The 21,359-nt window shown below is 47.8% G+C and overlaps 9 protein-coding genes across 9 annotated transcripts; 4 read left to right on the top strand and 5 right to left on the bottom strand.

Annotated features, from left to right (window-relative positions):
* The first annotated feature begins 32 nt into the window (after positions 1 to 32).
* On the top strand, positions 33 to 909 carry EV420DRAFT_1530886 (actin-like protein ARPC3). Its single transcript, XM_060472628.1, has 6 exons — positions 33 to 90; positions 140 to 220; positions 269 to 306; positions 358 to 565; positions 617 to 835; positions 888 to 909. Exons 1-6 carry the CDS (start codon positions 88 to 90, stop codon positions 897 to 899), a joined length of 561 nt encoding a protein of 186 aa, XP_060333099.1. The 5' UTR covers positions 33 to 87; the 3' UTR covers positions 900 to 909.
* Positions 617 to 1,947, bottom strand: EV420DRAFT_186546 (acyl-CoA N-acyltransferase). The gene is made up of 3 exons (XM_060481127.1): positions 1,853 to 1,947; positions 1,092 to 1,803; positions 617 to 1,042 (listed from the first exon to the last, which is right to left on the bottom strand). The coding sequence occupies exons 2-3, from the start codon at positions 1,672 to 1,674 to the stop codon at positions 999 to 1,001; spliced, it is 627 nt and encodes a 208-aa protein (XP_060333100.1). The 5' UTR covers positions 1,675 to 1,803; positions 1,853 to 1,947; the 3' UTR covers positions 617 to 998.
* On the bottom strand, positions 1,757 to 6,944 carry EV420DRAFT_1669000 (SNF2 family N-terminal domain-containing protein; the record flags this gene model as incomplete). The annotated part of the gene is made up of 34 exons (XM_060479017.1): positions 1,757 to 1,803; positions 1,853 to 1,955; positions 2,007 to 2,108; positions 2,161 to 2,170; positions 2,220 to 2,228; positions 2,289 to 2,307; positions 2,359 to 2,383; positions 2,435 to 2,795; positions 2,844 to 2,869; positions 2,920 to 3,126; positions 3,178 to 3,217; positions 3,272 to 3,558; positions 3,616 to 3,690; positions 3,738 to 3,782; positions 3,834 to 3,875; positions 3,926 to 3,964; positions 4,026 to 4,148; positions 4,202 to 4,216; positions 4,270 to 4,380; positions 4,432 to 4,679; positions 4,727 to 4,808; positions 4,866 to 4,871; positions 4,922 to 4,989; positions 5,042 to 5,057; positions 5,117 to 5,221; positions 5,274 to 5,658; positions 5,710 to 5,740; positions 5,790 to 5,920; positions 5,975 to 6,035; positions 6,082 to 6,509; positions 6,558 to 6,634; positions 6,681 to 6,767; positions 6,821 to 6,868; positions 6,921 to 6,944. The coding sequence occupies 34 exons, from the start codon at positions 6,942 to 6,944 to the stop codon at positions 1,757 to 1,759; spliced, it is 3,483 nt and encodes a 1,160-aa protein (XP_060333101.1).
* Positions 6,945 to 7,026: 82 nt separating this feature from the next.
* EV420DRAFT_1305962 (Nse4 C-terminal-domain-containing protein) lies at positions 7,027 to 8,642 on the top strand. Its single transcript, XM_060468482.1, has 8 exons — positions 7,027 to 7,124; positions 7,178 to 7,264; positions 7,321 to 7,401; positions 7,461 to 7,749; positions 7,800 to 7,950; positions 7,999 to 8,161; positions 8,211 to 8,299; positions 8,357 to 8,642. The coding sequence occupies exons 1-8, from the start codon at positions 7,106 to 7,108 to the stop codon at positions 8,444 to 8,446; spliced, it is 969 nt and encodes a 322-aa protein (XP_060333102.1). The 5' UTR covers positions 7,027 to 7,105; the 3' UTR covers positions 8,447 to 8,642.
* A 1,825-nt stretch (positions 8,643 to 10,467) lies between these two features.
* On the bottom strand, positions 10,468 to 15,229 carry EV420DRAFT_186624 (uncharacterized protein). Its single transcript, XM_060481128.1, has 12 exons — positions 14,906 to 15,229; positions 14,242 to 14,855; positions 13,183 to 14,181; positions 12,152 to 13,037; positions 11,786 to 12,102; positions 11,667 to 11,738; positions 11,529 to 11,618; positions 11,179 to 11,475; positions 10,985 to 11,128; positions 10,805 to 10,927; positions 10,691 to 10,750; positions 10,468 to 10,640 (listed from the first exon to the last, which is right to left on the bottom strand). The coding sequence occupies exons 1-12, from the start codon at positions 15,132 to 15,134 to the stop codon at positions 10,557 to 10,559; spliced, it is 3,915 nt and encodes a 1,304-aa protein (XP_060333103.1). The 5' UTR covers positions 15,135 to 15,229; the 3' UTR covers positions 10,468 to 10,556.
* On the bottom strand, positions 15,106 to 16,839 carry EV420DRAFT_186683 (uncharacterized protein). Its single transcript, XM_060481129.1, has 4 exons — positions 16,224 to 16,839; positions 15,842 to 16,165; positions 15,531 to 15,784; positions 15,106 to 15,470 (listed from the first exon to the last, which is right to left on the bottom strand). Exons 1-4 carry the CDS (start codon positions 16,412 to 16,414, stop codon positions 15,325 to 15,327), a joined length of 915 nt encoding a protein of 304 aa, XP_060333104.1. The 5' UTR covers positions 16,415 to 16,839; the 3' UTR covers positions 15,106 to 15,324.
* EV420DRAFT_1530896 (uncharacterized protein) lies at positions 16,685 to 18,014 on the bottom strand. The gene is made up of 4 exons (XM_060472629.1): positions 17,673 to 18,014; positions 17,284 to 17,604; positions 16,994 to 17,232; positions 16,685 to 16,939 (listed from the first exon to the last, which is right to left on the bottom strand). The coding sequence occupies exons 1-4, from the start codon at positions 17,735 to 17,737 to the stop codon at positions 16,797 to 16,799; spliced, it is 768 nt and encodes a 255-aa protein (XP_060333105.1). The 5' UTR covers positions 17,738 to 18,014; the 3' UTR covers positions 16,685 to 16,796.
* Positions 17,922 to 19,627, top strand: EV420DRAFT_1530897 (uncharacterized protein). The gene is made up of 4 exons (XM_060472630.1): positions 17,922 to 18,093; positions 18,142 to 18,708; positions 18,769 to 19,316; positions 19,342 to 19,627. The coding sequence occupies exons 1-4, from the start codon at positions 17,952 to 17,954 to the stop codon at positions 19,462 to 19,464; spliced, it is 1,380 nt and encodes a 459-aa protein (XP_060333106.1). The 5' UTR covers positions 17,922 to 17,951; the 3' UTR covers positions 19,465 to 19,627.
* Positions 19,628 to 19,676: 49 nt separating this feature from the next.
* Positions 19,677 to 20,702, top strand: EV420DRAFT_1628602 (40s ribosomal protein s5-1; the record flags this gene model as incomplete). Its single annotated transcript, XM_060476068.1, has 6 exons — positions 19,677 to 19,897; positions 19,959 to 20,096; positions 20,149 to 20,254; positions 20,304 to 20,444; positions 20,499 to 20,601; positions 20,650 to 20,702. The coding sequence occupies exons 1-6, from the start codon at positions 19,818 to 19,820 to the stop codon at positions 20,700 to 20,702; spliced, it is 621 nt and encodes a 206-aa protein (XP_060333107.1). The 5' UTR covers positions 19,677 to 19,817.
* Positions 20,703 to 21,359: the final 657 nt, after the last annotated feature.

The following is a 21,359-nucleotide window of genomic DNA, read 5'->3' on the forward strand; positions in this document are numbered from 1 at the left end:
AAAAAATCACGATCGAAGGTTTCAAGCGCCGACCGAAATACCCTAGCCGTGACCGTGATCGTCGACTCAACGGTCAAGACTCAGATCATGGTACGCATTATTCCACCTTTTCGTTGGCCATGCTCAGCATTCTTCTCAGTCGAACGCTCTTAGACCGTATCTTGCCGCCGTTAGGTCTACTTTGACAGCGGCTTTGACTCTGGAAAGCTTTTCATCGCAGGTGCGTCGAGCAAATTGCCGGGGGTCCTGACCTCAAATTGCTATCTAGGTCGTCGAACGACACAACAAACCCGAAGTAGAAGCCTCGTCAGTATCACTGCCTTGCCATAGCTTTCCTACTGACTCTTTACTGTACAGGGGATCGAAGGAGGTTCTTCTCAACCCTCTGATCATTTCAAGAAACGAAAATGAGCGCGTCCTAATCGAACCATCAATCAACTCCATTCGTTTGAGTATCAAGATCAAGCAGGCAGATGAAATAGAGCGCATACTATGCCACAAGTTTACTCGCTTCATGATGCAGAGGGCAGAGAGTTTCATTGTACTGCGGCGAAAGCCTGTACAGGTGAGCACCGTACAATATGTATCTTTCAATTCATCCATATCTTCTTTTTAGGGATACGACATCTCTTTCTTAATCACCAACACCCATTCCGAGACCATGCTGAAGCACAAGATCGTCGACTTCATCATTGAGTACATCAGACATTTGTTACCCCTCATCAGCTGCTCAATCCACCCCAGGTTTATGAAAGAAGTGGACCGAGAAATCAGTGATATGAAGCTCAGCTTAAATGCAAGGGCTCGGATTGTCGCAGAGTCGTATCTTACCGCGGTGAGATTCCTTCCACTTTCCTGCATCTGTCACCTCATCGAAGTCCATACAGATTAGTACATAATTGTATTTTCTCTCAGATTATTCATGAATGTACTATTACGCTGGAGGACATCGCAACATACGCAACGGATCATACCGCATCCCTGTTTAATACGACTGCTTAGACCTGACAATCATGGATTGGGAGATATTCCTCGCGTGAATCTGCTTTCATCTCAGCAAATGAAATGGATAGCTCAAATCTGTAATTTACGCTCAAGTTTCCCTTTGACTTTATCCCTCCATTCCCATTCCAAGATGCTATAGCAGGCCACATCGCAATAGTCCCCCCTTTCTGTCCTCCAGCATTCTCTCTTTTCCTCCTCCAGCTTCACGTCTGCAACTTTATCTAGCCATCCCCTCATAGTAACATTGAATGACGCCGTTTGAAACGTTGCCCGATGCAAGCCTTGTTCTTCAAAGACGTAGACCAACAAAGTGTAGAGTACATCCGTTGCGACGCCTGTTCCAAACAGCACGGGACATATCGCGATCCCGATTTCGCACGATTTATTTGCCTCCTCCAAGTTGAAATAGCCAGCTATTCCTCCGAACTCCCACTGTCCTTTGTCGTCCCTAACGTGGATATGAAAGTCCCTAATACTAGGAATCTCTGACCGTGTTTCCCGGCGTCGGCGCATTTCCTGAGCCGAAACACTCTGAGGGAAGATGGGAAGATAACGCAGGAACTCTGGATGAGAGCGTAGCTGGGCGGCTACCTCATCTTCTGAAGGATGAGGAGGGCTGAGCTTTATGCGACCAGTAACCGAGGTCAGGACAATGTTGTGGCTAGGCATTGAGAGACCTGATTATTCGTGTACGTAAGCATGCTACCAACAAAACGCATAAGACGGAGATAAGTAATTTCATAAACTTTAGCTAGGTCTGTGCCTGCTGGTTCCTGATGCCGAAAAGTTCAATTATCTCTGCCTCAGGTTAGTTGCGATATATTGTGGTAGCCAGGAGTATATGCACCTTGTAAACGAGCTTCCTTCCTTTGGAGGGGCGTTTCAGTCCTCTTAGTACCCGAGAATGCTTGTTTTATCAGCGCCTTCTTCTTCTCTTGTATATCGAGCACCTATGCATGAGGAACGTCAGAGTTCTGTAGAATGCCATGCGAGTTACCCACCTTCGACTCGACGGTATTTTCAGCGATAAGCTGATAGACGTGGACATTTTTCTTTTGTCCGATACGATTCACCCTGTCGATCGCTTGACTCTCGATTCCTTCCTGCGAACAATTAATAGTCTATCGACTAACAGAGTCCAAGACATATCCTTACTTGCCACCAGCTGAGAAAAGCGTGAGTAAGTCGCATGCGAAGGCTATTATTTGACTTACGGATCCATACTAGTCGGGTTAAAACGTTTATTAATTATGTTCGAAGTAATAACAGAAGAACAAGCTCACAGGAAGACGTTATTAGCAACTGTTTGATGCTGTTAGAGGTCATGGAAAGTAGTCACATAAATCCACGAACCCGTTAAATTCAAGCCGAGAGCACCCTAGAAAGTGTTATATGGCCGCCCGAAAGATATACATGGACTCAAGCGTACCGCTTTCAACGATAGCAGCATGACTTTAGGATTGCTTCCCTCACCCAGAATGTCGCGATCTACAGAAACTCTGGCCTTAGCTTTCCCTTTACCCTTTTTCTTGCGGGATGATTCATCGTCAGAAACAATGAAATCGTCCATGTCATCATCTCGCGACATCGGCACAAAGTCGCTGTCTTGATCATCTACGGCATCTTCATCAGAATCCTCTACAACGATCCGCTGCTTCCTTCGTCGCCCGTGATGCAATTCCTCGTTTGGAGGCGGAGCCAAGGCTTCTGAGACCGGTACAGAAAACCGTGTCAACACTTCTTGCCTCTTCTTTGCTGACATACGGCCATCAAACCGCACGTACGCGATACTGATAGTACATTCAGCCCAAGTCACAATCTCAGAGACAAAGATTTACCCCTTCATATCCAATGTCTCAGCGACCTTGAAACCTTGGTCAGCAGCGCTAACAACTATTCAGAGTGTATGTATACCTTGTCCAAGAACGATGTGAACTGAGAAAAGACCAAGGATTTTTCAGAATGAGGCATAAGCGTAAGGAGTTGTATAAGTTGTTCGATCTTTGCCGAAGAACCAGTCTGGAAGGCATCTTCTTCGTCGTCTTCAGGTCCTGGCAGCTGCGTCAGTTCAGTAGGCGGCGGGGGTTCAATCACGTCATTCCACGAAAGAGTGCGGCGATCCTAGATGCATATATTGAAAGCAGAATGACGCGGTATAGGGTACAACCATACCATAGGACATTTTGCCTGCCTCGATAGAATTTCAGTGAGGCTACGACGTTTATAGGATAAGAAATAGCTCGAGTAGCAACGAGGAAATGCATACCACGGAAGGCAGAACACATGCGCGCAGCTTGTTATTCGGGTATTGTTATTCTCAGGGACAGTGAAACAGATCGGGCATTCCTGGGAATCCTCAATCGCTTGCAGGACCAATTCCTGCAATCTCGCCTTATCCTTTGGCGTCAGTTTTATCTGAGGAACGGAGTCCAATCCTGAGTCATCACTGTCGACGGCAGACCTCAGCTGATCCAGATAATTACGAGGAACGAGACCTGGGTGCAAAGCGATCTGCCGCATACGAGTAAGCATACTTAGAACGTTGGATTGCATCTGTCAAATAATATATATGTCAGAACACTGCAGTTATATCATAGAGAGTAAGCGAACCGAGTTTGCCTCTCCTCTAGCAATAAACCTTTCTAAACGTTGCTGCGAGAGGTTTTCAATCTCGTCATACAATTCCTATGAAACAGTTAACCTATGTCATACTTTGATGATGGTATCCTTACTCTAGCGTCATGGTGAAGAGTGACAGGTACCAACGTCATCTCAACCTAGAAGGGCAAGAGATTCAGTAGCAACTTCTCCTACTTGAGCATTCTTACTGAAGGTAGAGGTACTAGAGGCTTTCCAGTACTGTCCTGCATCTGCGGGGATAGTCAGTTATTGGACTATGTTAAGCAGTTTTAGCTCGTACCTCTTTCGTACGTCTGATGCAGACGTGGGACATCAAAGCCTAAGTGTACGTTGAGATGAGAATACTACCATCATACAGTGTATATTTTCGCACAACTCACTCGTAGTAGTTCAACTCCGGACGGAAGGCCATCCTTCAAAGGACGAAGCAGCAGCCGTTTGAAGAAGTCCTCTTGATCTAGCGGCCCACAAATTCGAAGGAAAGTCAGAATGGAGCCGAGATCCTGATACACAGAACATCAAACACGAGTCAACCAAGGTTCTACTTTCGGCGTACCTTGGGCGAATTAATCTGAAAAATTATGAGTTTAGCGATTCTTGAGAACTGTTAATAGAAAAGCGAACTATGGGAGTGCCTGTTAACACCCATCTACGGTCTCCGCTAAGACCGCATACCGCCTTTGCCATCTTTGTTTTGGGATTGCGAATACTGTGGCCTTCATCGAGAATAATTCTCTATGACAGTGATAAGCAACTGTCAAACTGGGTAGCAGGACGTGAGGGCACCTTCCACTGTACTTCAAAAAGCGATTTCCCTATCTTTCTCTTCTTCTTGCTGGGACCGTCGCTTGGGGAAGTACCGTTGTGCTCCGAAGCAACAGTTTGGTACGTGGTAAGAACGATGTCATACCCAGCCAGCTCTTCTGGGCTCATAGACCGATTCGAACCGTAATAAACGCATACTGTCAGAGCGCCAGGAGCGCAATGATCTTGAATCTGCTTTTCCCAATTAGAAAGTACAGAAAGCGGGACCACTGCCGTAGTCAGAGATATAATTCGCCGGAGATACACCGCCGCTCACCGATTAGAGTGCTTATTGAAAAATGGGCTGGGTGGTCGTCCTTAGTGGCTAGAATCAAAGCAATCATAGTCAACGTCTTCCCCTGAGGTCGGGAGATCATATGAGAAGACTGTAGTGTTTCAGTGGCCGAGTTGCTTACCAAACCCTGTCGGAATAGGTCATTGCGAGGATACAAGAGGTGATAATGCACTATACCATAGCATCCGCGAAGAGTGCGCCTTTTCCGAGAATGGGGGGGCTTGTTTGAGGCGTTTTTGTGGCCACTTCGAACGAGGTGTTAGCCTATATGCATCAGGACGCACAACAGAAGGATACCATTATAATAATAAGTCTGCTCATTAACAGGTGAACACTAAAGGATACTTCACGACCATTTGGAGTTGTGCACACCTTATTCCCGTCCTTCCTTAATTGCCAAAACTGGACAGGCTTATCAATTTCTTTCTTGGGAATAACTGGATACTCTCGCTCGATACACCATTGCAATCCCTGGCACTGTGAAAGATAGGATGAAACATATTTTTTGTGTTGTGTGGAAGACACAAACTTGATGTTTCATCAAATCGACTACCAAGTTCCCTTGTTCGATTCCAGGAGGGGAGGGATGCAACGGTAACTTCAATATATCTTCGGTTGAGCAGACGGAGTCTAGAAGGGAGCTTCGACGTCCTTCATCATCAACTTTCTCAAGACTGTTAAGAATCTGGCGCAATTCGGCAGCCTTTTGCAGTGCTTCCTGTTGCTTCCTGGCAGCTTCTGTCTGGGGGGGTTTGGTACCCGGAGCACGAGATGATCCCGCCATTGGGGCGACTGAGCTTTGATTAGACGGTACCCCCTTCCGGGAACCAAACCCACGTTGACCGGGTGTCGACCACGTAAGAAGTGGTTCAAGTGTATCACACTTATTGGAAGCACCGTAGATTTTGAGGCTCCTGGATGTGAAATCAGCACTATTGATCACCACGGTTCCTTTGCACACCAACATATTCAGCGTATACCCTCTAAATCCACTTACTGTTTGCACGATTAGTCAGAGTATCAGTCGGACGTATGGCACTCTCACAGTTTCCGTCATGAATCACCCCTTCACAAGTAATCAGGTTGCGATCAAGAAGAGGTGCCAGCTTGGCAGCTAAGGCTCTAGGAATATGTCCTACTTGAACCCTCCCAATGTTCAATACTTTCACTGCGTTTCTGTGAGAATAAAGTGTGTAAGACTAATATGGTTCATGCCTGGATGAAACATACGCGTCATAGGCATTATTCAAGTCCCTCTGAATAATAACCTCCTCGCCGGGACCAACAAGACCTTGATTAAGGTCAGTAAGAGCAGAGCAGATATAGGCACAGCAGACCTTTGTAGTATTGTAATCCGACAACGTTCGTTCGCATCGTGGAGTACAGTTCATCCGCAGCTTCTTCTTCTGGTATTTCATCTACGGCGGGGATTTCTTCCACAGGCTTCAATGACGAAGGACGCGTCGATATGGTAGGTCCCTGAGACGATGGTGTGGGTCCCTGGGCCTCTTGCGGAGCCTTCCTCTTCTTCTGACTGGGAACGCTGGTTGCGGATGCATTGGAGTTTCGAGTGCCTGACGATGGTGCCGGTCTCTGGGATTGAGAGGCCTGCTCCTGCAGGGCCTTCCTCTTCTTCTGACTGGGAACGCTGGACACAGATGCATTGATGGGAGTGGAGTTTACAGTCCGTGCAGATGGAGGGATATCCGCAGGATCGACGCGTCTTTCTAATACGGCCTTGCGAATCCTGTGCTGGTCATCCGACCTGAAGAGAGGGTCAAGTAAAACGACACTCTGAGAAGGTTTGGCCCACCTTAATCTCTGAATCCATGGATATCGTCCAGATTTGCTGAGGCAAGTTGACCGAGAATGGATGGCGTGACGCAGCCCCTATGATTCGTATTCAGGGAGAGTGTGCCACATATGAAAAAAGTACAGACCAGTGGCGCCATTCTACTTGGTCGCCATGTTCGTTGGCTATTGCACGTCCATACCGTAGTGTGCCAGTTGTCATAGGCGTGCCCTGTGAGAACTGGTATCAATAACACGTCCTCAAGACAAGGGAATATCAGAAACCTGGCACGGCAAAGGGCCGTTACATTTCGCACGAGTCGATTTGCTGTACTAGATAGCAGTTAGAGACGCTATTAAAAAGCATACAGAGTAACACGCTCACGCCAAAATAGTGAGGCGCACTCATGATGGACGCAAAAATTCAGAAAAAGGGGTGGATATATTTCAAATTAGCAGTAATGAGGACTAGTCACGTGCGTCGTGTCAATGTGCCTGGCAGACACGACCAAACATGCACTTCCTAATCGTTCCTCACCCACGACGCGCCAGACGATACTGGACGCCAATATGAGTCACTCGTCCAGAGGTATGACGCCACGTAACCTTTTATTCCTAGTGTTGGCTTTAACAGCTTGGTAGAATCTCTGGTTTACGATCCTGATCAAGATGCAGAAGAAAAACGCGCCGTCCGCAAGGACTACAGATCTCTTACAAGAAATATGGAAGGTGCAACTCTTGAGGCATCATGTCTGTGCTACCTGTACTGAAATACGCGTCTTTAGAGTATCAGTCTAACCTTGCCAGCCTGAGTATAGAACAGATTGAGAAGGACGTCGGCAAGGCAGACAAGTTGTTCGACAAAGGTACGCGGTGCATATCAAGTCGCAGTTAGCATATTTCTTACGAGAAAGCCTTTTTGTAGTGAAGGGCCCTCAGGAAGCTACTCTTGATTCCGCTTTCTTGCTGATGGCCTCAAATCTGGGAGCCCAGAAAGCACGAGCTATGAAGTCCGGAGCAGGAGCCTTCGATGTCGACGAATTTGTTTCAAAACTCATCACCTTCATGGGTGGGCGCAAGTTCGGAGATCAGATTCCAGACGACGATTCTGAGATGGACGCGGCGGAGGATGATCCCGACAGTGTTCTCGATTGGGATAGGATTGGCCGAAAAGCCCTCGCGAAGAGTTGCAGGGTTCCTGCCCTTAGTTTTATGTCAGTCCTTCTTCCTGCTCCAAGGACAAATTGTAACGGCACGTTTCAAGGCTTGGGCCACTTTCTATCGAGGCCAAAAAGCGGGCGCCTGTCAGGCGCGCCAGATTGGAAAAGAATAAAGAAGAACAACGGAAGCCCCAGGAACTGAAGGAAGAAGATATTGCGCGATCTGAGAATGAGACAACCAAAAATGTGGCACTTGTGAGTGGAGTGTACCATTTCTTTGTTTCTGAATTGACATATGTGTAGTTGGAAGCTCTGTTGGGCGAAGTCAGCCCTATCAACTTATTCCGATTCGTCATCAATCCCCATGACTTCGCCCAGTCGGTGGAAAATATATTTCACCTATCATTTTTGATTCGGGATGGCAAAGTCGCACTGGATACGGAGGCTGACGGTGAACCCATAATTTGTAAGGTTCATTATTCAGCACATAGTTTTTATTCATCTTTTGATCGCAGACTTGTGTGCGCAACCTTCCGATGAGGACTATGAGAATGGCTTGCGAAAACATCAAATTGTATTAGAATTCGACGAGGCCACATGGAAGGTCAGCTTTTATTCGCTACCGCAAATGATCGTCTATCTGATGGCCGAGGACACACAGCGAGCAATAGGTGTTTTTGATATAAAGGAGCCCACGATTCCTCAGAGACCTGCTGCTCGGACACGACTTGGAGATAAGTGGTATGGTTGATCGTCGCCGCGTGCCGCCTTCACTTATGTATATAGGCTCATTCACGACTAATTTTCCTATCTTATATTTACTATCCTATGCAGTGGGCGGTACCTTGTACAATTAATAGATTTATTTTCGACCGAGGGAGATGCCGGTTAAGTAGACGTCATACTGTCTTTATCGGCAGATGACTGATCGTATTGATTTTTGTACTCAACCTTCGTTAGTTCATTTTTCTTAGCCAGTTCATTCCCCCGTATTATTGCGGAAATGAGTATTATTGATCTGCCACCGGAGCTGGTGTTGAAGATCCTATTGCATGCATCTGTGGCGGAGATACTCAATTTCACGCGTGTAAGTGAGCATAACTCTTGACCTAGGTCTTAATCTGATGGTTATTCCTCTAGACATGCTCATATCTCAGAGGAATTTCACTATGCAACAGACAGATATGGAAAAATGCTCGCGACAGCCACATCATTCCCCTCCCCCCGGGAAACACTTTGGATACCGTTGACTTGTCACTTTGTCCCTTCTATGCGTCACGAGCAATCTCCTTGTCTGTCAAATGGAAGTCTTTCACCTCTGTTCCTCCTCTGAAATATTCGGAGGCGCAACAACTCTACCACCTACCTTCCTGGGAACCATGGATACCTCAAGGCCCAGTGACCATATCGCCCACAGTATGCTACATCCTTCCGGGAGGTCGGTACGTCCTCCTTGGACGGCTCAGCGAAATGAGAGATGTTCCTACCAATGTCGGTATCTACGACCTGAAGACCGCTTATGGCCATCTGCTGGATTATCCAGGGCGCTTGGACTCCCTTGACTGGGTCAGCACCGACAATGGTGCACATATCACAATAAGCATACTCCTGACAGTCACTGAGCGTGGCCGAACCGGGACCGACGTAGTGCACAGGTATGTCGATGTTTCGCTGTTATAAGGAGATAAGCTAATGTACTCCCCAGGCATTTGAAAATATTCTCTATTGACTGTTCGACTGCCTTGAGCCACGATGACTCTTCTCCCAAAATTGTACAGACTGGAGATATTCGTCTGCCTCCGGGAAGCTTCGCTAGATCTGTCATTTTGAGGGATTCCGTAGCCTGCCTTCATGGGGGCAGTGAGCTCTTCTTTGTTGATGTCAATCTCAAGTCAGGCATCTGCATATCACCTCGCCCGCAACGATCAAACAGTACACCTAATGTCTCTTCAACTGACGTGGTTTGTCCAGTCTCGCACTGCAAGTTATAAACGCTAAATTTTGAATACTAGAATTTTGACATCGACGATATTTTCCTCCATCCACGTCGTCAGTGTGTGCTGCTTCTGACATCCCGTCGGGTCTTCACCCAAGATTTGTCATGGAATGCCTCTCTTTTTCTGGAGGTTTACGATACATCATCTCTGGAAATGCCGGTTGTTGAAGGGGAGTGGACTTTTCGGACCTTGAAAACCACAACAATTGCTTCCCTCAACCTCGTGGACATTCTGTGGAAAGATCATCAGATGATCCGACTCATTGATTCCAACATCACTGCCTTCGAGGTGTTCTCTCGGGTCGTTGAACGAAACGAGAACGAATACGATGAAGTAGACGATGAAATCAAGCTTAAACTCTACACCTATCTCATTGATGAGGAAAGCTGGTCATTAGTCTCTGACAAACCCAGTATATCCATACTAGCCGAGGGAACCTTCACGTATCGGCTTATCATTTCGAAAGTTCCCTCAGGTCAGTCTGCCATGTTCATGAACTTGTATGCGGAGAAGCATCGGGTATATATCCTCTATTCTCTGGCAATGGGAGATGGTCCCATCGATGATCTGAGAAGCCTGCAATTCCCTGACGGCATTCGCTTGACGTCGTCAGCATTGGCCTTTGACGATGTTTCTGGGACATTGGTTACCTATTCAAGAGGTCAGTTGCTGAGTATTCAGTATTAATCTGAAAAGGTTCGGTCTTGAGTGCCGTAGGAAATGAGTTCTTCGATATTCCTTTTCAAACTAGCTAGCTAACTATATATTCGAAAGATACTATGACGAAGGGGACAGCGTAGTTACTATACACATAAAGAATTTCCTAGTTCCATAGCATAGCATAAATAATCTCCATGTGCGTCATTATGATAATAGTGATGAGTCGATGCCGAGAGGTAACATTGTTGTATTGCTGAGAGCAACTTTTTGCCACGACTTCGTTTGAAGCTTAATGGTCAATCAGACAAAGATAACAAGGACGATGTACTCGTACGCACATGCTCGAGAGCTTCATCCACAGACAAAAGGTTCATATGGTCTGGTATATTGTTTTCGTTCTGTCAATTGGAGTTAATAGGGAAAGTTAACAATCAAGACATAGAAATACTGACGAATCTTGCTTCATCTAGATCTCGGAAGTGTAAACGAAGATCCAAGGGGATTTGAGAAGGGAGGATCAAGACGTGGACTGTCGGTTGATAAGGGCGATCATCAGCAACCAGTTTCGCTAACGACTACATGGAGGAACCTGGTCAGTAATACGAATTTTCCATAAAAGGACTATCACACACTTGAGCGACAGAGATTGCCAGCCTGATGTTTTGTCTTTGTGTGCGTGCATCTTGTCCGACCAGCACAAAAAGTTCCCAGACGCAATCAACTACAAACACCGAAGTTTTCGAGGACTGCTGTGTGAAGAAGGATATTCTCGTAACCTATACGTAGATCAGATAAGCCGTTAAATAAACGATACAAAATACATTACCGCATCTTCACCGCGGGTCGCATTGACATGCCAGATCCTAGGATCGATATGAGAAGCGGAGCTCCTCCACTTCCAGTAGTCAGCTTGAGCGTAGTCATCCTCTCCGAGTATCATCCAAAACATATCGTCGTCATCGCCTTCACCATTGGAAAGCTCTACTACATTCAATCCCAGGGTATTCGCGTACTGCATTGCTGCCTGGCGCTCTCTAGCGAGTGAACCGCAACCATGCCAAACATAGATAGTTTCAAGAACTGATACGCAATAGCTAAATCCAGAACACAGATTTCTGATACTCTTTTGTGATTGAATTAAGTAGACACAGAACTGGTTGAAAAAAGACGACGTACCAGATCAAGTTCATCAATAATAATCCCATCGCCGTTCTGACGGACAACATGCATGGTGGTATTCTCTGCAGTCCAATGAGTCCTGCTTCCCTGAACAACAATCAGGCATTGGGATCCAATTACTTGAGAATAGCTTACTTGTCTGATAGCTAATTGATTTTCCAGTACTCGCAGAAGCTCTGTGGGCTCTGCATATTGAGGAACAACGATCTGCATAGACATCAATGAAGCAGTAGCATTATGAGATGAAGACCTACGTAGTGAGATCCATACCGAGCAGCAAGCTCCTTCAGTTTCTGTTCTTCTTTTTCTTTGAGCTGACTTGCTTTTCCCTGCCAAGCCCAAACTGTTGTCGATGCAAGCCCACTTGACTTGGATTTCGAACGATGAACAACCGCAAGGACCTCAGTATCGTAAAATACATTGATATCTTGAGTTATGGTTGTCGCAGAACCACCCGATATGATCAAAACGTCGACGGATATGGTGTTAACGCTTCCGTCCTGGCGGGTTGGTGGTGATTTCGCGACCATTCGACCAATGTCAACATGGGGGAGAGGCTCGTCAGTATAGTCTGGGTCGAAATTCGAAAGGATTCAGTTCGAGAACGAGTATTCACGTACGAAGCTGTACAATATCATCTGGCATATCGGATTGGCGCGACTTGTCTTCGTTGTTGACATGGGCATCAAGTCTTCCTTCCAACCCTACAACTTCTTCAACAACACCGCGTGAAAGAGTTCCCGCAGGTGAAGAAACTGGTGTCGCTTCCTCTTTCAAAGGTGGCATTGCAATGGCTGAGTATCTTTCATAACTTGATTTACGCTTCTCTACTGGAGAAATGGGTTGAGGACCCAGCCTCGAGTGCGGACTCGATGAAGAGCGTTCATATATCTCGGCGGGGAGAGGAGACACTGGCGTTTCGGATCTAGCAACGGAAGTACTCTCGCTGAAGGCTTGAGCGACATCCATAACCGTAGGCCTATTTCCAGAAACAGGAATGCGTGAATGTCGAGAGGGTCCTGGTGAATTGGGGCTGCTGGGTGACAGTGAAGGAATCGGGACAGTGGTTAATGCAGGTCCTAAACGCGTCATATCTTCATTGGGGGAACAGGGTGATGGAAGGCTTGGATTAACATCGATGCTGACTTCTGTAGGTGTCAGGCCAGGTAAAGCTTTACGGCCCACCATCCTTTTGACAGGCTCTGGTGTTGAAGGGGTACGAGAGGCAGCTTTGACGCCAATGACGGCGTCGCTGGTCCAGCGATCTGTGACCCGCGAGCCATTAGTAAAGCGTTCGGTTAGTGAAAGGGGATGCCCTTTGGTCTCGGGTGATGGACCGGGTACATCTAATCCCGACTTGTCGATGGGCCACGGAGACGCACTGGTTGCTGCAACTGCAGAATTTGCACTAGATGGTACTTCTGTAAGACTCGAAGGCTCTTCAACTAATACCCTAGGTTCTGATGATTTGGCTTTGCGCGGTTTCTTCGCTCTTTCTTTCGTTGGCTGTGAACCAAAAAGAATAGAATGTGCAATGCGTGAATTATAGAGTGAATAGTGAAGATCCACGTGAACATAAAACAAGTAAAACAGATAGAAAAGTAAACACCGTAAGCAACACCCGACGCAATCATTACCAAAATGAACGCACATGAACCAGAGGCTTGCTGGACAACACTGGCACCTCCTTGCTTCCGGTACGATGCACTCCAAGTTCATCGACGGTGGGAAAAGGAACGGACTTGTCATCCGTTGAGGAAGGTTGAAATATCATCATGGTAGTGGCAGATCCTACTCCTGGCGTGCCTAAACCAGGTGTTCCTTTCCGAGAAAGGTCAACTCGTGAAGGAGAAGCCGCAGAGGTACGTAGAGAAGGAAGAGAAGGCACAGATCTGAGTTCCTTAGATTCGGATCCTCCTGTCGTTGTCTCTGTAGGACCCACCGTACGTGCTTTCCGCATGGGAGGAGCTTGGGGTGACGTGGAGGGCGACGTTGCTCTTATGTTCTCAGGCTGCCACCGGTCAAGAACTGACGCCTTCCGCCCACTTCCTGTGCGGTGAGCCTCGAGAGGTGGGGGAGAGCTAGGACCTTCGAGGTGTTGACTGGCCTTCACCATGTTCTGCACGAAACCCCGCCCTTGCAGCCTACTTATGCTTGGAGTAGGATCCTTCGGAGCAGGTGCCTTTAAGAATGCAGGGGACGGACTCGAAGATGTGGGTATCTGTGGGCCCAACGACGAACGAGGTGCCGGCTGGATGGGCCGGGCCAATGACGGCACGGCAACCGAGACGGCCCTCGCGGAAGGGGAAGAGGGCGTGGAGAGTCGGCCTGTTGAATATGGGCGGGGTGGAGGAGAAGTTGGTATCTGTGACGGAGTACTCGACGATTTCTGTGGCATCGGTGCGCTGGAGGACGGAGCAGAAGAGATGGAGCTCAAAGATGCACGAGCTCTTGCGACGTGAGAGGGGCCAGAGGGCGTACTCATTGTACGGTCCCGACTTCCAGTCTTCTGTGGGGACACAGGCCTCTCCCGTTCCTGCATCTTCTCCACCTGGAACTTCACGTTATTGGTGGAACGAGACGATGTACTTGTCGTGCGATCTCGACTCCCAGTCTTCTGGGGCGACACGGAACGTTCTCTTTCTTGAGTCTGTTCCAACTTGAATTTCACACTAGCGGGAGGTTGAGACGGCGTGCTGACTGTACGTACTCGCATGGCAGATTTCTGGGGTGACACAGAACGCTCCCTTTCCTGTGGGTGCTCTACTTGATACTTCACAGCATTTGCAGGACGAGATGGTGTGCTTATCGTACGGTCTCGGCCCCCGGTCTTTTGAGGGGATATAGAACGTTCCCTTTCATTGACATAGGATGCCGCAGATGGGGTGCTGGGCCTTCGCGCTCGCGTGTCACTAGGGGCGACAGCTCGCTGTGAACTCTTCCCACCGTGCACCATACCAGGCATGGCGACTCCGCCACTTCCAAACACTGGATGGGGGGCATCGATCTTAGTCCGTTGTTCAAACTGCGCCGGGTCGTGTGCATCCTGTTGGGGCGCATGTTTATTGAGCCTAGGACCAGTGGCCCGTCCACCCATAAAAGCAGCCAAAGAAACCGGCTCGGCTCTGTGGCCAGAAGAAGGAAATGACTGTTTGGATGAAGAGGCAGAGTGAACGGGTTCCTGATGAATTGGTGAGGTTCCACCGCCCGTGAGTTTGCGTAGAGCAGCAACCTGACCCTGCTGGCGCTCGGTAATCGATTTCGCATCATCAACGTCAGAGGGAGTGTTGTCCTTCAGAGATGTGATACAGTCCTGATTCTTGGCTAGATGGAAGATTGAGCTCATTATCGTCATCCAACAAGAAAGGAAGTACCCAAATCCGTGCTATTATGACGACTGCCATAGCCAGTACCCCTACTTCTTCGTTGCCTTGCTAGCCGTGACGCAGCAATTTCCTGCTCGAGCTTCCTCTGTTCCGCCTCTTCATCTGCATCTACTTGCTGCTGCATGGCCTTGATTTTGCTCGCCCATTCCGCTAATCCGTCTTCTGGCTTGGGCATGTCGCCAGAGCGAAACCGCGATATATTTGAGGTCGAGGTCATCAACGTGTATGTGCGAGCGAGAAATCCAGGTGGTGGTGAGGCGTGGTGATTCCGGTGAACCTTCCTTGCGGCACGTGGTAAATTTCAAAAACTATAGTATAACCTTTACGGCTTGCTTACGGCCACTAGCTAAAATTCAATTGTCCGGGCTGAATAACTTATTTCGACTTAAAAAAACACAACGTTGTAACTAACCTAGCAATATAAACGTAGTAGCAACCCCCACCAACATCAGCGCCCCACCTAATCCCTGGGAGACTCCCGAGTTTGCTTGCTCAGTAGCTGTGAACACACCACTAACAGCGGTCTGCGACACGTTTTCCGCGACACTGCCATCTATAAAAAATATGCCTACAGTGAGCTGTTGATCTGCATGAAGGATATCTTGGTACCAACCGATAAACGAAGCTCCACAGACTTGAGCAGCGTCACTATCAATACGCGAGACGACGTCAGGAAAAGCATCTCTAGCCAGTGTAAATCCCTCCTTAATGCAACTCGTGCATGCTAGGTTTTCCACACCCGACTGTATGAGCTTTTGCGCGTCATCAGTGATATTGAAGAAGCTCAGGTCGTTAAGCGTGAGGGTTCCAATCACAGTTTCGAGATCCGACAAGATTTTTGTCGCACAATATTCGTTGGAGGAAGTACTAGGCAAAGGTTGTCAGATTATTCCGAGACGATGCGTTATTTCAAAGGGAACGTACTCAAACAAACAAGCGATGTTTCTCGCAGTTGGATAAGTCTGTTTCACGGCGTTGAGGACGATGTCTTTTACATCCAACGGTGCTCCAACAGTAGCGAGCTCCTGGCTACATCCTGTAGTGACGTTTGTCACCATTGCCTCGATTGATGAGTTCGTGCATGACCCTTGAGAGCAGAGGCCCGAGAGCCAGTTGTTTATGGTATTGGGTATCGATCTCTCTGTGCCAACAACAAAAGAGAGGAGCGCCGACGGGTTCATACATGCGGAGTCGGGAGATGTCAGCAAGGCTTTCAACGAATCCGTGCAGTTTGACGTTAGTGACAACCTACAGTACAAATATATCAAGCTCATCGCTTCCCCTTGATATTCAAAAGAGTGCTTACGATTGAGCAGTAACCATCCCAGCACCGACAACGGCAAGAAAAACAAAGTTTGTACGACCAAGCATACTGAGTAGAAAGCAATGAAGGTGGCAAAGAAAAAGAGGGCGAAACCGCTGAAGAATAAATGGCAAAATCAAAGAGCGAATCGCAAGAGGTGAAATAAAAAAGAAAGACTGGCTGTCCCAGGGCATCTCGGGCTATTTTATATGTCGATGCCGCGTGCCTTCTAACCACTTCCCAACGTTTCGGTTTGATGATTGTGTGTTAGCCTAACAACAAATATGCCACGGACAAATCAGAGGCGATGCTGGTTGCCTGCTAGCGACTATGATCAGCCAATGACATTACTAGGCTGGAGTGCCAGTGCCACTGAAGAGGGGGAAGTTGACCATTAGTGATATTCGCTCCAGGTCAATGCTCCCATTCAAGGCGATGTGCGACGCCAATACTTGTGACTGCGGTGGCCCATTGCTGATCTAATCAGCCAAACAAACATCTTTATATAAAAACCTCAGTACAAAGGTTCACGAAATTGATTAGGATCTCTTGCGCATCGCATCCCCTTTCCCGCACTTACGCAAGCGTCGCCATAAGGATAGCAATGCTTGTGCTTATTGTCAAAACAATTTGCAGAGCGTGTGTCGGAGCTCCATTGTTCTGATTGGATGCCGAGCCATCCTGAGCAGTTTCAGTGATCCCAGAAGGAGAAGAGCCGTCTGGAGAAAATTCAAATGCTGTTCGTGAGAATCAAGGTAAAACGATGCGCTCACCAGTGAAACTCTCTCCGCATTGACTTTGGATAGATTCCGTTCCGTTGTCGGCCAGGCCGGGGTCTGCCTCTTTCAAGATATTGTAAGCCGCTTTCGCACAATTCGAGCAAGTAACATTGCTCGGGAGGCTACTGAGTCCGGATTGTGCTCCAATCAAGGAAACAATGCGATTGACACTGAGGGTGCCGACAGAGCTCTCGATACCTCTGAGCGTTTCGGTGACGCAATATGTATCGGAACTATTCTCAAGTAGTCAGCGGCAAGATGTATATCAGACATGAAATACTTGCTCTTGTAAACAGAGTATCCTTCGGACGGTGGGATACGCTTCCTGAGCCGTCACAACATTTTGCTCGGTCTGACTGGTGTCCAAACCAATGGTAGTCAACTCTGTGCTGCAACCCGAAGTAAGGTTCCCTACTACGGCAGCAATGGTATCGTTGCTACAAGATCCAACCGCGCAAATACTGGATACCCATGTATTGACGGGGTCTACGATCGAGGTGTCTGCGTTCCCGAACAGAGGAATCAGCGATGATAGGCTGAGGCAGATTGAAGCCTCTGGATCCGCAGAGACTACGGACAACGCAGAAACACAGCTTGAGGATAGTCTGATGATGCGCGCAAAAGCCATTGAGATCGACATTCTGACACTAATGGGATGGAAATTTCGACTCACTGTGCTGATACAAGGGTGGCTCCCAGCACAGCGGAAGCAGAAAATACAGCTAAAAAAGAGAACATGGAGGTGCTGTCCAACGTCGACCGTGCTTCGACATCAGCGATTGTTCCTTTTATGCATAAGCCGCATCTTCATGTGGCTATGGGCGTGTGAGTGTAGCAGTTGCAGCGCTAAAAAGGATCAGAAAAGCCGTGAAAGGCAACCAAGCAGCTTGAGGACGGGCCAAGGAATGAATACTCGGGTGGTAGCCTAAGTATACGAAGAGCGCAGCAATAAATGAGCAGTCATCGGACCCTATTCAAAGTGGGTCAAGACTTAATTGAGCATCATGATGGCGAGTACCAAAGATTTTTTGCCGGCGGCATATACCGGACGTGCTCTTCCCTTCAAGCCATCGAAATACCAGGTGACAGTTGCAGTATGTCTGCTGCCTGTACGGCTACATCGTCGCTTACTTTGCCTATAGCGTTGCATTCAGTACCGGGGATGTCTTTCATCCAGCCGGAACCGTCAAGTGATCTCCAGAATATCCCTTCACGGAACGCCCTAGCGCGTTCAACGACCCTTGCAAAGAGGCAGAGACGTCGCAGCGAGGCTTCGACCGCTCCCTTGACTTCTTCAACGAATATACCCAGTCCTGATAGCTTTGATACCAGTGGACCGCTCTACGCGACGGATGGCGCGTCACAATCCAAGATCCTTCAACCAATACGTGAAAGGACTACGTCTGCTTGTCAAAATGCTATACCGCCTCTCTCCTTCCATATATCTTCCCAGCAAGATCCTGTGTTTATCGCCTTTTCGTCGTCCCTCTCTATGAACACCAAACTAGCCAATACTTGCATTACGATGTCGCTCTGTGGCCAAGTCTTTACCTACAACTTGCAATGCCTGGAGTCTGATCCAAGGGAAATCATCGAGCTGCTGAAAGTTACCGCTAGCGACAAGGGCAACTGGGTACTTGTCGGTGCCTACTACCGACGTATGGGGAACCCGGTAGCGGCTATTACAGTGATGACCACCATGTTAGAAGGTATTCGCCATGGTGTTCGTAAACTTTGACGCGTTACTAATCTGTTTCTCATATCTTTAGAAATGTCCAAAAATCAGGTTCCCGACGCCGATCTCAAGCCTGCATTCCTCTTCCTTGCCAGCTGCGAACTTGAACTCAGGAAACGGATAAAACAAGAGGATGCCGTTAGTGCTGCTCAACATTCTCAGAACGCCCAGAAGTGGCTGCAGAAGGTGTATGGCACCTCCTCAGACACCAGCGATGAGATGGTAGAATCGGGCAAGCCGCCCGTACCCGTTGCACGCCAAGCAGTATCTCAGTCCCAATCGAAGCCACTTTCTCTACCGAAGAATATGAAGAACAAATCTTATAATAATTCCCTGTCCGATCCTCGCCAACACGCGAAATTGCCTCCGAGACCACCAGGCCCTCATCAGAAAATCTTGGAACGAGAAATCGACTCTCTCAGAGACCGGCAGGCCATGCAGGCCAGTATTCTTTCCGAAGTTCGCTCCTGTAAGCGACAATTGGAAGATGATATCATCTATGAGCGGGACACTCGACGGCGTATGGAACGAGAGCTTGATGCCCTTCGAAGGGAAAGGGATTCAGCAAGACGGATCCGAAGCGTATGCTGTGGAACAGATGCTAAAGGAAACAGACGCTCGACGAAGAATGGAAGAGATCGTGGACAGGGAGAGGCAGCTGAGGAGGGAAACTGAAGGAAGGTTATACATCTCAGGGCACAGCAACTCGAATCTTGCCCTGGACGGATAACGGGTGTAAGTATATCTGTCCATTTCACTTTTGCATTTTTATAGACTTCACGATTCGAACTTTGCATAACAAGCATTTAATCAGTACTGTAGCATTCTGTAGAGCATTGACACCAATCCTGTATACGCACTTGTAACTTGTACCACTGATTGCCGAAAATACCTAGCGTTGACTAGACACTGTCCCAGACCAACCCCAATCCAGAAACTGTACAGTTTGCGGCAGGTTCCGAAAGGCGCAAACTTTAATGTTGCAACTAAGTGCAAACAAAGTCGTGACGCCTGAACCGCGAATTTGGTGTTATTCGACCTCAAAAGTTTCGCCGACCTCCTCAAGACCTGCTCTCTTTGAAAATGGCGGCCACCACCCTACCCAAGGAAATCTCCAAACTCGGCTCAGAGGTCAAACTTTTCGGAAAGTGGGATGCTCAAGAGTGCGTTGTTATATTCTACACTGGATCTGGAACTATTGGCCAACAATTCGTTCATCTGTAGTGTCGAAGTCAAGGATATCTCCCTGACGGATTACATTCAAGTCCGCCATGCCGTCTACCTTCCTCATACTGCTGGACGATACGCCAAAAAGCAATTCAAGAAGGCTCAAATGCCTATTGTTGAGCGATTGGTGGACAGGTGTGCTGCTAGGAATCTGATGTTATGAGGATACGTCTAACACTGGTATTAGTTTGATGATGAACGGTCGCAACAACGGCAAAAAAGTCATGGCCGTCCGAATTGTCGCTCATGCATTTGAGATCATCCACCTTCTTACGGACCAGAACCCCATCCAGGTATGTCTGACTATTTTAGTCGGGTACAACTTTCTTAATGCCTTTAAAGGTTCTCGTCGATGCTATTGTCAACACTGGTCCTCGCGAGGACTCAACTCGTATCGGTTCCCAGGGTACCGTACGTCGCCAGGCCGTTGATGTGTCCCCTCTGCGACGGGTGAACCAAGCCATCTCCCTTCTCACTATTGGCGTATGCTATATTATTTTTCAGTGTCCCTTCTCTGAGATCTAACCTAAAATGCAGACGCGTGAATCTGCTTTCCGCAACGTCAAGTCTATTGCGGAATGCTTGGCCGATGAACTTATCAATGCAGGCCAAGGGTTCCTCAAACTCATACGCCATCAAGGTACTTAGTTTCATTGCACGCGATTATCTGAACTCCGCTCAATCAAAGCATATGATCAGAAAAAGGATGAGCTTGAACGTGTCGCCAAATCCAATCGGTGAAAGTTTTGCTGGTACGGGCTTCAGTTTTTCACCGCCGCTGTGGAGAGGGACGGGAGCTTCTGGGAAGGAGATAGAAAATCGAGGTCGGATTGGTGTGGGCCGTTTCTATTGCATTTTTCCATCTCAATCCTATGACATTTATTGCTGCTCCATGCGCTCTAAGTTGACCTATTCGTCGCTTTAAATGAATTCAATGAGTAACGGACTTTTGCGGCCCTTACGATTCTTTTTCGTTATGCGCGTACCACAACATTGGGCGAGGTCCTTGACATGCGCATTTTCGGAACATTTTCGGACAGGAAGCCCGTTTCGAGATGAATGATGAACGGGTGGAGACGAGAACCGCCTAAATGGATGAGCCTAGGCAGCAACTAGACAGTGCCATCCATCGAGTCCCGTCCTCATGACAAACTGAAGGATGTTTAGAAACAGCGGAGCTAACCCCCCTACGAAAGCCAGCGGCCAATCTGCATTGCCTTGTACAGAATATTTAATGAAACATTGTGCAGCCCATCAAAACAATAGTGCCAGAAAATAGATCAACACAGAAAACAGCCGAGAAAAACACGACAAACAGTTAATAAAGCGCTCCGAGAAAGGATAATAACTTGAATATTACAACGAGAAACTTGGTATAAGTAGTGAAGAGATAAACGA

The sequence above is a fragment of the Desarmillaria tabescens genome (genome assembly GCF_030435595.1).
Source record: "Desarmillaria tabescens strain CCBAS 213 chromosome Unknown EV420scaffold_11, whole genome shotgun sequence".
Taxonomy (NCBI): Eukaryota; Fungi; Basidiomycota; class Agaricomycetes; order Agaricales; family Physalacriaceae; genus Desarmillaria; species Desarmillaria tabescens.